The sequence below is a fragment of the Lipotes vexillifer genome, unplaced genomic scaffold, assembly GCF_000442215.2.
Source record: "Lipotes vexillifer unplaced genomic scaffold, Lipotes_vexillifer_v1.1 scaffold987, whole genome shotgun sequence".
In the NCBI taxonomy this organism is placed as follows: Eukaryota; Metazoa; Chordata; class Mammalia; order Artiodactyla; family Lipotidae; genus Lipotes; species Lipotes vexillifer.
In genome coordinates, this window is record NW_006787426.1 from 143,878 (window position 1) to 158,107 (window position 14,230).

At 56.8% G+C, this 14,230-nt stretch overlaps 2 protein-coding genes across 3 annotated transcripts in view; both read left to right on the plus strand.

The window, feature by feature from the left end:
- Positions 1–7,735, plus strand: part of KLHL22 (kelch like family member 22) — a 23,579-nt gene extending 15,844 nt beyond the window's left edge. Inside the window, exons 5-6 of the mRNA XM_007460005.1 lie at positions 5,031–5,264; positions 7,317–7,735. Of these exons, the coding sequence (XP_007460067.1) occupies positions 5,031–5,264; positions 7,317–7,682 (600 nt within the window). The 3' untranslated portion in view covers positions 7,683–7,735. The remainder of the gene's footprint in view (positions 1–5,030; positions 5,265–7,316) is intronic.
- Positions 7,736–11,592: 3,857 nt separating this feature from the next.
- The window catches only part of SCARF2 (scavenger receptor class F member 2), an 11,354-nt gene continuing 8,716 nt past the window's right edge, over positions 11,593–14,230 (plus strand). The window contains exon 1 of one of the 2 annotated variants that reach the window (XM_007460006.1): positions 11,593–11,849. In XM_007460006.1, coding sequence (XP_007460068.1) covers positions 11,692–11,849 — 158 coding nt within the window. In that variant the 5' untranslated portion in view covers positions 11,593–11,691. The remainder of the gene's footprint in view (positions 11,850–14,230) is intronic. The other variant, XM_007460007.1, reaches the window with a different exon arrangement.

Sequence of the window (14,230 nt, forward strand, 5' to 3'; positions counted from 1 at the left end):
CTTCCTCCCTCCCTCCCTCCCTCCCTCTCTCCCTCCTGCCCTCCCACCTGTCTCTCAGGGTCCCACCCACGTGGCATCCTTAGGAACTGGTCACTGATGTGCCCCCAGTGGACTGAGAGCTCCCTGCCCCAGCAGCAGGCAGAGTCCTCCAGTCAGAGGTTCTCTTCTGCACGGCCCAGACCTGACAGTGGCCGTCCCATGCTTTTGGAGGAGAGGAAGGAGGTCTCGGCAGAAGCCCTTCTCTGCTCACTTAAAAACCTTCCCAGAGAACTTGCACCTTCAGAAAGGTAGAGTAGATGTGTCCTTCTTGGTTCCTCCTGCTCAGTACAACACAGAACTCTGGACGTTATGTGTAAAACAAACTCAAAAAGGTTGAAAGAAGATGGCAGACCAGCTAGGGATCTGGGGACCTGAGGATACCTTGATCTGAATGAAAATGAAAAGACAACATGTCAGAACTTCCCTGGTGGTCTAGTGGTTAAAAATCCACCTTCCAATACAGGGGACTCGGGTTTGATCCCTGGTCCAGGAACTAAGATCCCACATGCTGCGGGGCAACTAATCCCATGCACCACAACTAGAGAGAAGCCTGGGCACCGCAACGAAAGATCCCACATGCCACAACGAAGATCTTGCATGCTGCAACTGAGACCCAATGCAAGGCTTCCCTGGTGGCACAGTGGTTAAGAATCTGCCTGCCAATGCAGGGACATGGGTTCGAGCCCTAGGCTGGGAAGATCTCACATGCTGCAGAGCAACTAAGCCCACGCACCACAACTACTGAGCCCACGTGCCACAACTCCTGGAGCCCATGCTCCGCAACAAGTGAAGCCACCACAGTGAGAAGCCCGCACACCACAACAGAGTAGCTCCCGCTCACCACAACTAGAGAAAGCCTGTGCTCAGCAACAAAGACCCAACACAGACAAAAAAAAGACCCAATGCAGCCAAATAAGTAAATAAATATTTTTTTTTAAAAAAGAAAAGACAACATGTCAAATTTTGTGGCACCCCAGCTAAAGCTGTGCTGAGAGGGAAATTTGTAGCACTAAAAGCATACATTAAGGAAGGGAAAAAAAATCTTAAATCAGTAATCTAAGCTCCTCAAGAATCTAGAAAAAGAAGAGCAGAATGAAACCCAAGGCAAGCAGAAAAAAAGAAATAATAAATACCAGAGCAGAAATCAATGAAGTTAAAAGCAGAAAAACAGAGAAAGTCAGTGAAACAACTGGGTCTTCCATAAGATCAATAAAATTGACAAACTTCTAGGAAGCCCGACAAAGAAGAAAGAGAAGACAATTTAAAATATCAAGAATGAAACGGGAGCATTACTGCAAACCCTGCCGACGTCAAAAGGATAATAAGGGGATACTGTGAACAACTCTATGTGTGTAAATTCGACAACTTAGGTGAAATGGACCAGTTCCTCAAAAAACACAACCTGCTACGACTCACACAAAACTAAGTAGAATTTGAATAGGCCTATACTTGTTAAGGAAATGATTTGCAGGTCTAGATAGTTTAATTGGAGAATTTTACCAAACAGTTAAAGAAAAGTTAATACCAATTCTGCATGATTTTTTTCCCAGAAAATAGAAGAGGGGGAATACTTCCCAGTTCATCTTCTGAGGTTAATATTACCCTGATACCAAAACCAGATAAAACAGTCTCCCTGCAAAAAAACAAGTCTGTCATAGATACACATATATATGAATGTTCTTAACTAAATATTAGCAAATAGAAGCTCCTCTCCCTGCAAAAGAAATTCATGACCAAAGGCTGGTTCCATATTTGAAATTCAGTCAGTGTAATTCACCATATTAAAAACCACATGATCATATCAGAGCAGAAATAGGATCTTATAATATTTTGCATCTATTCATGATCAAACTCTCACAAAGTAACAATAGAAAAAAATAACAGAAGAATTACCTGGACATGATGAGCATCTACAAAACTCCAACCACTACGTTATACTTACTGGTGAGGACTGAATGGAATGCTTTCTCCTAAGGTAAGGAACTGGGCAGAGATGTCTGATCTCACCAGTCTTATCACAGTCCTGGAGGGTGTAGCCAGTGAAATAAGGCAAGAAAAGAAAATAATCACATGCAGGTTGAAAAAGAAGAAATAAAACTGACTCTACAGATGACAAAATTGTCAAAAAATCTAAATGTACCCCCCCCAAATTCTTGCATTAATAAGTGAGTTTAGCAAGATTGCAGGATATGATATAAACATATAAAAACCAACTGTATTTTTGTATACTAGTAATGAACATGTTGACACTGAAATTAAAAATACAACACCATTTACAATTGCTCAGAAATGAAATGCTTAGGTATAAATCCAACAAAACATTTTTAGGATTTATATGCTGAAAAGTATAGGTGCTGATGAAAGAAATAAAAGAAGATATAAGTAACTGGAGAAACATATCATGTTTATGAATTCCAAGACTCAAAGATGTCAGTTCTTCCCAAATTGATATATGGTATACAGCACAGTTCCTATGAAAATCCTAGCAAGAGTTTTTGTAGATGTAGATGAGATTCTGGAATTTATATGGAAAGGCAAAGGATCTAGAATACTTCAAGTAACTTTCAAGAAGAATAAAGTGGGAAGACTCCATCTACCTGGTTTTAAGACTTACTACGTATATACTTGATACAGTAATTATGACCGTGGTATTGGCAGAGGGATAGAACCGGAGATCAGTGGCACAGAATGAGAACTCAGAAATAGGCCCGCAGAAACATGTCCAGCTGAGTTTTGACAAAGATGCAAAAGCAGTTGAATAGAGGAAGGATTACCTTTCCACAAGTGGTACTGGAGCAACTGGACATCTATAGGCAAGAAAATGGACATCGACCCAAGTCACACCTTACACAAAAATTGACTCAGAATGGTGCATGGACTTATGTAAAATACAAAACTCCACAGCATTTAGAGAAAGTAGAAGAAAATATTCGGGGTCTGGGGCTAGGCAGTGAGTTCTTAGACTTGACCCCCAGAGCATGACCCATAAAGAGAAAAAATGATAAATAGGACTTCATCAAAATTGCAGACCTTTGCTCTGCAAAAGTCCCTGTTAGGAGGATGAGAGGAAGCTGCAGCGTGAGAGAAAATGTTTGCAAACCAGTACCTGGGAGAGGACTAGGATCTAATATGTGTAAAGAACCCTCAAAACTCGTTGGGAAACACACACACGGGGACCCGCTGGAAAGAAGGCAGAAGACGGGAGGAGACGCTTCAATGGGGAGGATGTAGACGTGCAGTTAGGGGATGCGCACTGGACACCACAGCAGGGAGACCGCCTGTCGAGCTGCTGAAATGGCAAATGTGACCATAGTAGGTGCAGTTAACTTCCAACTGCCATGTGACCCAGCAGTTGCCATCCTGGACATTTACCCCAGAGAAACAGAAACTTCTCTGAACACAGATACTTAACAGCAGATTTATTGGTAACAGCCAGAAACTGGAGACCAGTCAGATGTCCTTCCATGGGCAAGAGGCTCACCAAACAGGCAGGTACACGGTGCAGAGCAATCATTGGAGTCAGAGAGGAACTCTGGGTCTGCACATCGACGTGGGTGGCCTGTCACGGCGGTGACATACCACATGATCCCGTTCAAGCCACACTCTGGAAATGACAACTTGGGGAACAGGTGGTGGTTGCCAGGGACTGGAGGGTGGGGAGTGGATGTGACTGTAAAGAGGGAGACAGAAACGTCCTGTGTCTTGATGGAGCCGACGTCAGCACCCAGGCTGTGATGTGCTGAGGCCCACAAGCTCTTCCCCCGGGGAGTCAGGGTGAAGGATGCGGGGTATTTCTTACAATTACATGTGGATCTACACTTACCTCAAGATGAAAACTTTAGTTAAAAAAAAAAAAAACCTCCCCAGATGCCCACCATTGGTGGGAGAAGACCTAGCCCCATGGTGTGTTTCCTGCCCACTGCTTTGTCCTCTGCCCTTTGCCCCATCCACCTCTCCATCCCCTTGTGGTGCTACCCACAGCCTGGGTGTCAGTGACCGGCCCTGTAACACAGGCCCTGGGGCTTCCCGGTCCTGCAGGACATCTCTGCTGGCAGAGCACATGGGCACAGCAGGAGGCCCTTGTGGGCTGTGAGAGGGGGGCCTGGAGGCAGTGGGGCCGGCTAGGCAGAGAGGGTGTGCCTCCTGGGTGCAGTGGAAAGCAGGGGTGAGGTTGAGGACCAAAATCTAAGTAGGGGGTGAGTTTTCTCCCATAACTGAAGACTGCTGTTTGTTTGATTTTGTATTTCACTTTTGTGCTCACCAGGTCATATCATTTGTTATTTGCAAACAAGCAGATTTTTTTTTTTTTAATTCTTATTTATTTATTTTTGGCTGCGTTTGGTCTTCGTTTCTGTGTGCAGCCTTTCTCTAGTTGAGGCGAGCTGGGGCTAGTCTTCATTGCAGTGTGTGGGCTTCTCACTGCAGTGGCTCCTCTTGTTGCGGAGCGCAGGCTCTAGGCGTGCAGGCTTCAGTTGTTGTGGCATGTGGGTTCAGTAGTTGTGGCTCGCGGGCTGTAGAGCGCAGGCTCAGTAGTTGTGGTGCACAGGCTTAGTTGCTCTGTGGCATGTGGGATCTTCCTGGACCAGGGCTCGAACCCGTGTCCCCTGCATTGGCAGGCGGATTCTTAACCACTGCGCCTCCAGGGAAGCCCCAAACAAGCAGATGTTGAAAGTGGAGTCAGGGGTGGGGGAAAGGTGGAGGCGACCAAGGGCCTCACTGAAGACAAGGCTTTGATTTCCTTTGGGTCCCCGTGCAGCTGTCACCTTTAGGGGCAGGGGAAAGACAGAGATTCTGTTCTTACTCTTGTAGAAGCCCAGCGTCACCTCAGGGCCCTGAATCATCTTCCACTGGGAAGAGGTTGGGTGGGGGACAAGGATGGTGTGCCCAGCAAAGATCCAGTCAGACCATGAGGAGGAAGTCGGCAGGGCTGCACACACGCATGCACACACATGTGCACACACACGCACACCCCCGGTTCTCCCGGCCCACAGGTGTATGCCCACGCGGGTGCCACACTGGATGGGAAGATGTACATCACGTGCGGCCGCCGGGGCGAGGACTACCTGAAGGAGACCCACTGCTATGACCCGGGCAGCGACACCTGGCACACGCTGGCTGACGGGCCGGTGCGGCGGGCCTGGCATGGCATGGCCACCCTCCTGGATAAGCTGTACGTGGTCGGGGGCAGCAACAACGACGCGGGCTACAGGAGGGACGTGCACCAGGTGAGCGGCGGGGTGCCCACCTTCCACTCGTCACCGATAAAAGTTGCCGTGGGGGCGGGTTTCCCTTGTAACAGACTAATTTTTAGAGCAGTTTTAGGCTCACAGCCAAGTTGAGCAGGAAGATTTCCCGTGTGCCCCCGGCCCCCACACACCACGGCCTCCCCAGGCTCAGCATCCACCAGAGGGTGTCATTGTTATAACCGATGACCCTACACTGGCCCGGGGTCACTCCTGGTGATGCACATTCTGTGGGTTTAGACAGATGGCATGTATCCACCATTAGAGTATCACACGGAAGAGTTTCACTTGTCTTTATTATTAAAAACTTTAATTACATAAAGTTAATGTAACCACATTACAGAGCTTTGAACAAATGGAGAAGTGTGAAGAAAAACTCACATAACCTGGCCCTGTGCCACTAGCTTCAGCCCTCCTACCTGTGCGTGGTTTCCACTTAATTGTACTCAAAGAGCATCATCCCATTTGGTTTCTGGCTCAAGTTTGTTGTGGGCGTGTCTTCTAGTTTGATGACCACCCCACCCCCACCCCACCCAGTGGCTGTGCAGAATTCCATCAAACTGGTGACGTTTGGGTTGGTCAAGTTGTGGCTATTCCAGGTAACATTTCAAGTAATATTTGCTTTATAGAGCTTTTGGGTATTTGGGGGTATTTCCTGAGGTGAGAGCAGTGGTTCTCTAAGTGTGGTCCCCGGGCCAGCAGCACCCACATCACATGAGAACTCATAAGAAATGCAGATTCTCTGGCCCCTCCCAGACCCACTGAGTTGAAGTTTCTGGGTGGGGTCCTCCAGTGTTGAGAACCATTGGGCTTTAGCGTTTTCGTTTTCTATTGCAGCCGGGACAAATCACCACAAATTTAGCCACTTAAATCAACACAAGTGTGTTACACGTCTGTGACTCTTACCAGACGACAATCCAGGGGTCTTTCCTTTGTGGGGCCTGGGGAGGATCCACATCCTCCTCACCTAGGGTGTCAGTGGAGTTCAGTTCCCTGTGGTTGTAGGACTCAGGTCCCGATTCCTTGGCTGCTGTGGGCTGAAGCCCTTCTCGGCTTCTAAAAGACTCCACGTCCCCCGGGTCAGGCCCCTTCCTCTTCTAAGCCAGCAGTGGCAGCTTCCCCTCCCTTTTCAGCCCCCATCAGACTTGCCCTTCTGTTTCCAAGGGCTTGTGTGACTAGGTGGGTCCCCCCAAAAATCCAGGATAACCTCCCATCTCCATGTCCCCACCCTAATGAGTCTGTAGGGTCCTTCTTGCCATGTAAAGTAATACAAGTCCCAGAGATCTGAGCACAGGCTCCTTTGAAGGCCATTCCTCCTCCTGCGGCTGGAGAACCGGAGGGGATCATCATTGAGTCACGGGGTAGTGTCCGAGTGGCTCTTGATAATTTTGCATGTTGCTGTGCTGGCTGGTCAGACAGGTGCACAGCAGGACAGCTTCACCACGCCTCCACCAGCCCCGGGCTTGTGCCTTTTCTTCCCCAGTGGCTGCTGGTTAACAGCTGACAATTTGTCCCTGATGTTTTATTTTGCATTTCTTGGATTACTGGTAGGCTGAACATTTTCCCATGTATTTGTTTACTGTTTGGAGTAATTTTGAAGAGAAGAGATTTTTTTTTTTTTTTGGCTGCACTGCATGGCTTGTGGGATCTTAGTTCCCTGACCAAGGATCAAACCCAGGCCCCAGCAGTGAAAGCACTGAGTCCTAACCACTGGACCGCCAGGGATTCCCCCAAGAGAATGTTGATGGTCATCATGAGTTAGCAAGCACCTGTTTCCTTATTTTATCTGCACCTCCCCCATTGCTGGGTGTGCATGGGGTCTGAGTCTTCAGCTTCAGTGGCGGAGGGGAGTGAGCTGGCACCCCCAGACCAACTGGGAGACACCCACACGCCTGGGGCCACAGGCTGGCTGAGGGGCCAGGATAGGGGACAGAGCGTCAGCCTGGCCCGAGCCCTTCCTCCAGGGGGTGTGTTTGCCCACAGCCCCACTGCGTCCCTCAGCCTCATATGTGAGCCTGGGGCCTTGCCTTGCAGGTGGCCTGCTACAGCTGCAAGTCCGGGCAGTGGTCATCCGTCTGCCCGCTCCCAGCAGGGCATGGTGAGCCCGGAATCGCCGTGCTAGACAACAGGATCTATGTGCTGGGTGGCCGCTCGCACAACCGGGGCAGCCGCACTGGCTATGTGCACATCTATGACGTGGAGAAAGACTGCTGGGAGGAGGGCCCGCAGCTGGACAACTCCATCTCGGGCTTGGCGGCCTGCGTGCTCACCCTGCCGCGGTCCCTGCTCCTTGAGCCGCCCCGCGGGACGCCTGACCGCAGCCAGGCCGACCCGGACTTCGCCTCTGAGGTGATGAGTGTGTCTGACTGGGAGGAGTTCGACAACTCCAGTGAGGACTAGGGTCCCAGGCCAGGTGGGGGGTGCGGGGGGTGGTAGCTCCCAGCTTCCCCCACAGCACTTTGCCCTGGAGCACTTGACCCCAGGCTAGCAGCGGCCTTCCCTCCCGCCACCTCCCATCGGCAGGTATTTTTGGGGCCCTGCAGACCTGTGGCTGTGGATCACCCCACAGTGGGAAACCTTCGGGAAGGGCTCGGTCCCCTGAAGTTCACCGGGCTCTCTCCTCCTCAGCAGGGATGGGCTGTGCCGCCACCAGCTGTCCTGGCCTCCCTGCTCCCTGGTTCTGGTTCCTACTGGGCCGAGAGGGCGCCATTCTCCCAAGGGACCTGGGGACTGGCCCCTGGTGAGGGGGCCAGGGCACATCTTGTCCCTCTCGTCGGCAGGGAGGGGGCGGGCTGAGCCCATCGCCTGCCCAGCAGCTCCCAGGGCCGGAGGGGGAGAGAGATCCATCAGGTTGCCTGAGGCTGATTCTGTGATAAAATGATGCCCTGTAGCTGGGCTTTTCGGCCCCCGTGTTGTTGATAAATGAAATAAATCATCTTACACGAGGTGTGCATTGCTTTCCTTTGGCCATGGCCTCACTTCCTTTCACAGCCTGTCCAAGGCTGCAGCCCTGGAAGCTTGGTTTCTGGGGGGCAGAGCTGTTGGGGGCAATGGGAGGCCGAGAGCCCACCCCCAGGCTAGAAGGGTGTCACCAGGACGCCCGCTGCAGTCTGGTGACTGGTGGTTGCCCGCCCACTTGAGCATTTTCCCTGGTGAGGACCTCTTCTCTGAACTTGAGTCCAGTCCCAGGTGGCCGTCTCAGCCCCAAGTAAAGCCTAGCACCTGGGGAGGGAGAGAGAGATGCCTGGGCCTGCCCACCTCCTGCATCTGAGCATGTGGTGGGGAGGGGGCGCTGCATTTCCTCCAGGTGAGTCTCCAGGGCCGTGCTCCAGCAGGTGGGACCTGTGGGCAGGCAGGGCTTCCAGCACCAACCTCACTTCTGCACAGCCCAGCCTCCATCTGAACATCCCCCCTCCTTTGGGGTCCTCATACCACACCCCCTGCAGACCCCTAGGCCCGGGAATGGATCGGGATGAAGCCCCAGTGCTCTATTCTCTGTTCTTTCCCGGCCACCTGGGACAGCTGGGTCTTTGTCCCCGCGCCTTGCCTACAGCCTGCTGCCCTGGCGCCCTGCCATGGAAGAGGGGGGCAGAGGGACGTTGTGTGCTCCTTGGTGGGAGGAAGGGCATGGTGGGTGCAGGCAGCCAGCTGCTCTGGACTCCTTTGGGGGTACCCTGAAGATGGGTGGGGGAGCGAGGCAGTCGCTGTGTGTGTGACTGCTGTCTTGGGGCCCAGGTACCCCTGAGGAAACGTGCCCTACTCCCTAAACCCACGTGACATCATGCACTTACACTTCAGGTGGCAAGCCCAGGGTTGACCCTGATGGTCGCTTCCAGTGGGACAGGATGGCCACTTTTGCAGTGTCACCCTCCTGCTCCCAAGGGTGAGGTGTGGGAATGTGAGTTTGGAGTAGGAACCCAGCACTTCCTGTCTCTGCCAGCACCTTGCAGGCCAGGGCTGAAGTCCCTGCAGACCCCAGAGGTTCCTGGGAAGGAGAGCCAGAAATGTCCGCCTCTGCCCCCAAAATGTGTCCTAGGTTGACAGTGCTATCTCTCCACCCAGACACCAAGGCACAGCTTTTGCAAGAGACCTCTGGTCTGCAGTGGAGGCGGGGAAAGGTCTGTGAGGCCCCACAGGGCATGGGGTGGGGTAGACATGAGCCCTGGAAGGGATCCTGAGAGCTGGGCAGCAGCCTAGCCCTGCCACTGTCCAGCCTAGCATTCACCCACCGCCAGCAGCCCACCAGCTCCTGCCCCTGGGCCCAGGCAGCCGGCTTGCCAGCTTGGCAGGCTTTCAGGCCCTGCATTCAAGCCTTTGCTTCACTCGTGGCTCATCCCTTTCTGTCTGCAAAATCCTCACCCTTCAAAGTTGGCCTCCCCCAGGAAGTCATCCTGGCCAGAACCGGTCGGCCCAGGCTCCTGGCTCCCACGGTCTGCATGCTGGTCAGTCATATGGGTGCCTGTGAACCCCCAGCTTCCTCAGCCTGGTATTCACCTGGCACTGGCTGGGCAGACAGACGATCATCCACTCCACCTGCACTCAGTCTCCTGATGGAGATGTGGTGGTTGGTACAGACGTGGGCCCTGCCCTCAACACCTGAACTCACCATCAAGTGCAAGGTGGCTGCGACAGGACACAGGCGGGGGGTTGTGGGTCTGAGACGAGGATGGTGATGGTCCTGTCCTACGGGCACCAGACACAGGTGGTACACGGATGGGGTGGGTAGAGATTTGTGACATTCAGGCATTCAGGTGTTGCCCCCACAGAGGTGGGGCTGTGGGGCGGGAAGCAGCTCTGGGGAGAGATGAGGGAGTTTGAGATGCCTGTCCATGAACCCAGTCTAGCTAGGGCAATGCCTCTAAAGTCAGGAGCTGGGCAGACAGTGCAGCCACACAGACCTCTGCTGGCCTCCATTGCTGGCAGCCAACGGGGGTTCCATGGGAGGGGCCCGGGCACTGCTGAATTCAGGGCCATGGCCAGGCAGAGCTGCCCAAAAGTGGTTGGCCTTTTTACTTGTCCCAGAGAAGTGTTTGCATTCATGACCACATGGGTGCAACTTCCCTGCCACCCTCCCCAACTGTGCCTCCGTCCTGCACCAGCATGGCTCAGGGAAGGGCCCTAACCTCCGAAGCTCCCTCCCATCCCAACTTCTGCCAGCCTGGTGATGCCCACAGCCTTGAGCCTTTCAGTGGCCCTTATTCCAGGCCCCCTCCGCCAGCCCCACCCTTCCAGATGGGGTCCCCGCATAACTGAGGCAGGACGCCACCTCCCCTCCTCAGCAGCTGCCCTCTCCCTGCCCAGGCCCTTCCACCAACTCTCAGGTCCTCAAAAGCCCAGCTCATCTTTTCGGGGACCTGTCTGCCCCCCTTTTTGTTCCATCCCCAGCCCTGCCCATCCTGCCCACCCCATGGGCCTGGGGTTGGGTCTGACCCCTCTGTTTCCAGGGCCCAGGGTTCCTCTTCCTGCTGGTCCCCCTAGGCCCTCCTCAGCCCCTTTCTCTGCTGCCCCTGCTCTGCTCTGTGCTGTCACCCCACCCCTCCCGAGGCAGGAGCTCCCACGACTCCAGCCCTGCCTCCACCTTCCGGACTTTCTCCTTGGTGACTAGCGGCCTCCAGCCCATCGTCACACCTTAACAGGGGCTGCAGGCAGGGTCTCAGTCCTGGAGCTGACCCCACCACCACCATACCGCCTCCCTCAGCCTCCGACACCTGCCTTTACCTCCATATTCTCTCAGAGCCCGCGCGGAGCCATTCGGCTCCCGGCATCTCTCCAGTCTGTTTCTACGGGGCCCCTTCACCCAGGCCTCTCTGGTCCAGACCGAGTCTACTCACAGGCCTCAAGCATCCGGCTCCGCCGTCGCTGCAGGCTTTGATTGAGCCCGGCGCTCGGGAGGCGCTGACTGCACAGCCGGACATAGAAGGGCCTCACGGGGGGAGCAGAGGCAGGCTTGCAGCCTTGACCTGGCGGTTCTGAGGCGCCGCTGGCCAGGGGGCTTTCGTGCGTCGCGCCTGGTCCCCACCCGCTTCCCGCCCCGGGCCTGGCCTCGCCGGGAGCGCGCAGGGGCCGCTTCTCTGGTGGGTATCTGGGGAAGGGAGGGAAAGGCAAGGCGACCGGTGATTCCTCGGGAGGGCCCCTTCCAAGTTCGCCCCCAAGTTTGCGCGCGGCCGCGTGGGGGCGGGGGCCGCGCGGAGGGGCGGGGGCGCGGCCGGAGGGTGGGGTCTGGCGCGCGGGGCGGGCGCTGCCGCCTGGCCGGCCGCGGCTGGCCCTGGATCAGGGAGCCGATGTGGAATTTCCTGCCCGGCCCGGCGCCCCTCCTGCCGCCCCCCGCCCGGCCGCGCACTCCGTTTCCGGCCGCTCTCGCTGCGGCCGCACCCGCGCCCGCGCCCGCCCCGCGCCTGCCCCGCGCCGCATGGAGGGCGCAGGGCCCCGGGGGGCCGGGCTGGTGCGGCGCCGGGGAGCCGGGGGGCCGCCGCCGCCGCTGCTGCTGCTGCTGCTCTGGCTGCTGCCCGGCCCCGCGGCGCCCCAGGAGCTGAGCCCGCGCGGCCGCAACGTGTGCCGAGCGCCCGGGTAGGAGCCGGCCGGGCTGGGGGAGGGGGCCGGAGGGACGCCCGAGGTCGGGGGGAGGGGGCGCCCAGGACCTCCCTGAGCCAAACGCGCGGGCCCCTTGGCCGCTCTCGCTGACTCCGGCTCCGCTCCAGGCCGAGCCCGGGCGCCGGGCCACGACGGTGCGTCCGAGGATACCCCGGGCGAGAAGCGGGCGAGGGTAGAGCGGAGGGCAGCGGACGCCCAGAGGGCTGACACACGGGGTTCGAGATTTCAGACCCAGGAAAGGGGACCCTTGGGCCGGATTGAAGACGGGAAGCTCATTCCAAGCCCATGGCATGGCATGTGCAAGGGCCCAGACACACGAGTGTGGCTTGAGCCGTGATGGAGGGAGGGTGAGCGTCCAGGAGAGATGGAGCGAGGCTCCTGAGAAGAGGGAGCCGCGGAGGTCTTGAGGCAGGCGAGTCGGAAGGACAGATTTGTGTCTTAGAGCCGGGCGCGGGTGGGAAGAGGGTGGTTATGGAGGTGGGCGTCGAGGAGCCTGAGCTCAGAGTGGCCCAGAGCGGGAATAGAAAGGACAATGACTTGCGCCGGCATCGGGAGGATGGGGGCCTCCCGGGTGGGGATACGGGGTGCAGAGGGGCGGCGCAGAGGTGGGCGCCACGAGGAGCGGGCTGGGAAAGCCAGTGTGGGACAGGAGGGGACAGGCCCTGCCGGAGGGCGCCGGGCCCAGGACCTTGCGCGGAGGTCGAAGAGCGCAAGCCAGGACCCAGGAGTGGGCGCAGGAGTCGGAGGATCCGGTCGGTCTGTCAGAGGCCACTGCGAGGTCAAGGGCATCTCCGCGCGGGGGCGAGGAGCCGGCGTGAGGGGGTGCCTTGGCGCGGGCGGGGGGCGCCAGGCAGGCGGGAAGCTGGAGAAGCATCACGGGCTCCTGGCGGGTGCGGTGGGGGTGCCCTGGGCCGCAGGGCCCAGGGAGGCCGCGTCCGGGGGCAGGCGGTCGCTCAGACAAGGGGCTGTGAGGGGCCGCGCGGGGTTTCCGAGCTCGGATCCCGAGGCGCGCAGACCCCTCCCCGCTGCGAGCCCCGCCTCTGGGGCGGGGGCCGGCCTGGCCCGCCATCTGCTTCACATCGACGCCGCCGCCGCCGCCTCCCGGGCCTCCCCGGCCCTAGGAATGCAGCGGCTGTGGCGGGCGGGGCCGCCTGGAGAGGGGGAGGGCGCGATCGTCGCCGGCCCTATCTCTCCGCCTCGGCTCTCCTTCCCTGTGGGGGTCCGTGCCGGGGGTGGGGGGGTGGGGGGATCCGATGGCAAGCCAGAGCTGTCCGGAGCCTGCTCCACTCCCCCTCTCCCCGAGTTGTTCCATCAGGCGGCCTGTTCCAGTAGCCAAGAGCCTGGGTTGGGTTTCAGATCCTGGTGCCACCTCTCCCCATCTGAGTGGCCCCAGGCACAACGCTTAACCTTTCTGGGCCAGTCCATACTCCTGTCCAATGGGGGTGGTGGTGGTAGAGGAGGGATGACTGTGATCCTGTGTGGAGCTGGTTAATGGGAAAGATGGCACTCCCCCATGCCCCCCAGGGTCTGGACCATCTCTTCATTACCTTCCCAAGGCTGGGCCTTGCCAGGCTCCCATTAGCGTTCCCTCCCCCCGGGGAGGCAGGAGGACTAGGGCAGGGAGCAGCTCTCAGTCAGTAAAATCCCATACACTACTGTGTGCAGGCCTGTTGGTGCAGGGATACAGCTGTCCTGTGTGGAGGAGACACAAATCATCTGACATCTGGCAAGGGCTGGGGAGGAGGTGTTCAGTTGGGGAGACCCAGTGGGAAGTGATGAGTGAGAGAGGCCTGTGGGAGAGGAGGCAGAGCAGGGTGGCATCTGGGGTAGGGCCCTGAGTGCAGAGGGCCTGTTGGAAGCACAGGAAGGAGCCCTGGGGGCTGGGACAGGGATGGTGGAGGAGAGGCCACAGGGCGATGGGAACCCCCGTGGGCTTTGCACAGAAGAGGGGCAGGATGTGACCTGGGTTGGCTGTCAGGTGGCGGATGAACTGGGGCAGGAGGGCAGAAGGTGGGAGAGAACCAGGGAGGGTGAGGGTGGCTCTCACAAGGCTGGGCGGGGGACAAGTGGCCTGTCCCATCCTAGATCCAGTTTGGAAGGTAGAGATGGCGTGTTTCTCAGTTGATCCACTCTGGGAGAGAGCAGAGTCCCCTTCCAGCCTCCCAGCCTGGAAGGACAGTCTTTACGCTGAGATGGAGAAGACCCGGGGTGGGAGGGGCTAGTAGGGAGGAGGGCCCCTCTCGAGGCCTCCGAGGCATTGTCAGTGTCTGGATGGGACCTAGGGAGCTTCCCCAGGGAGCTAGAGTGGACAGAGCAGGGGAGGGAGGCGGGGGGTGGGGCAGAAACCAGGGGAGGGG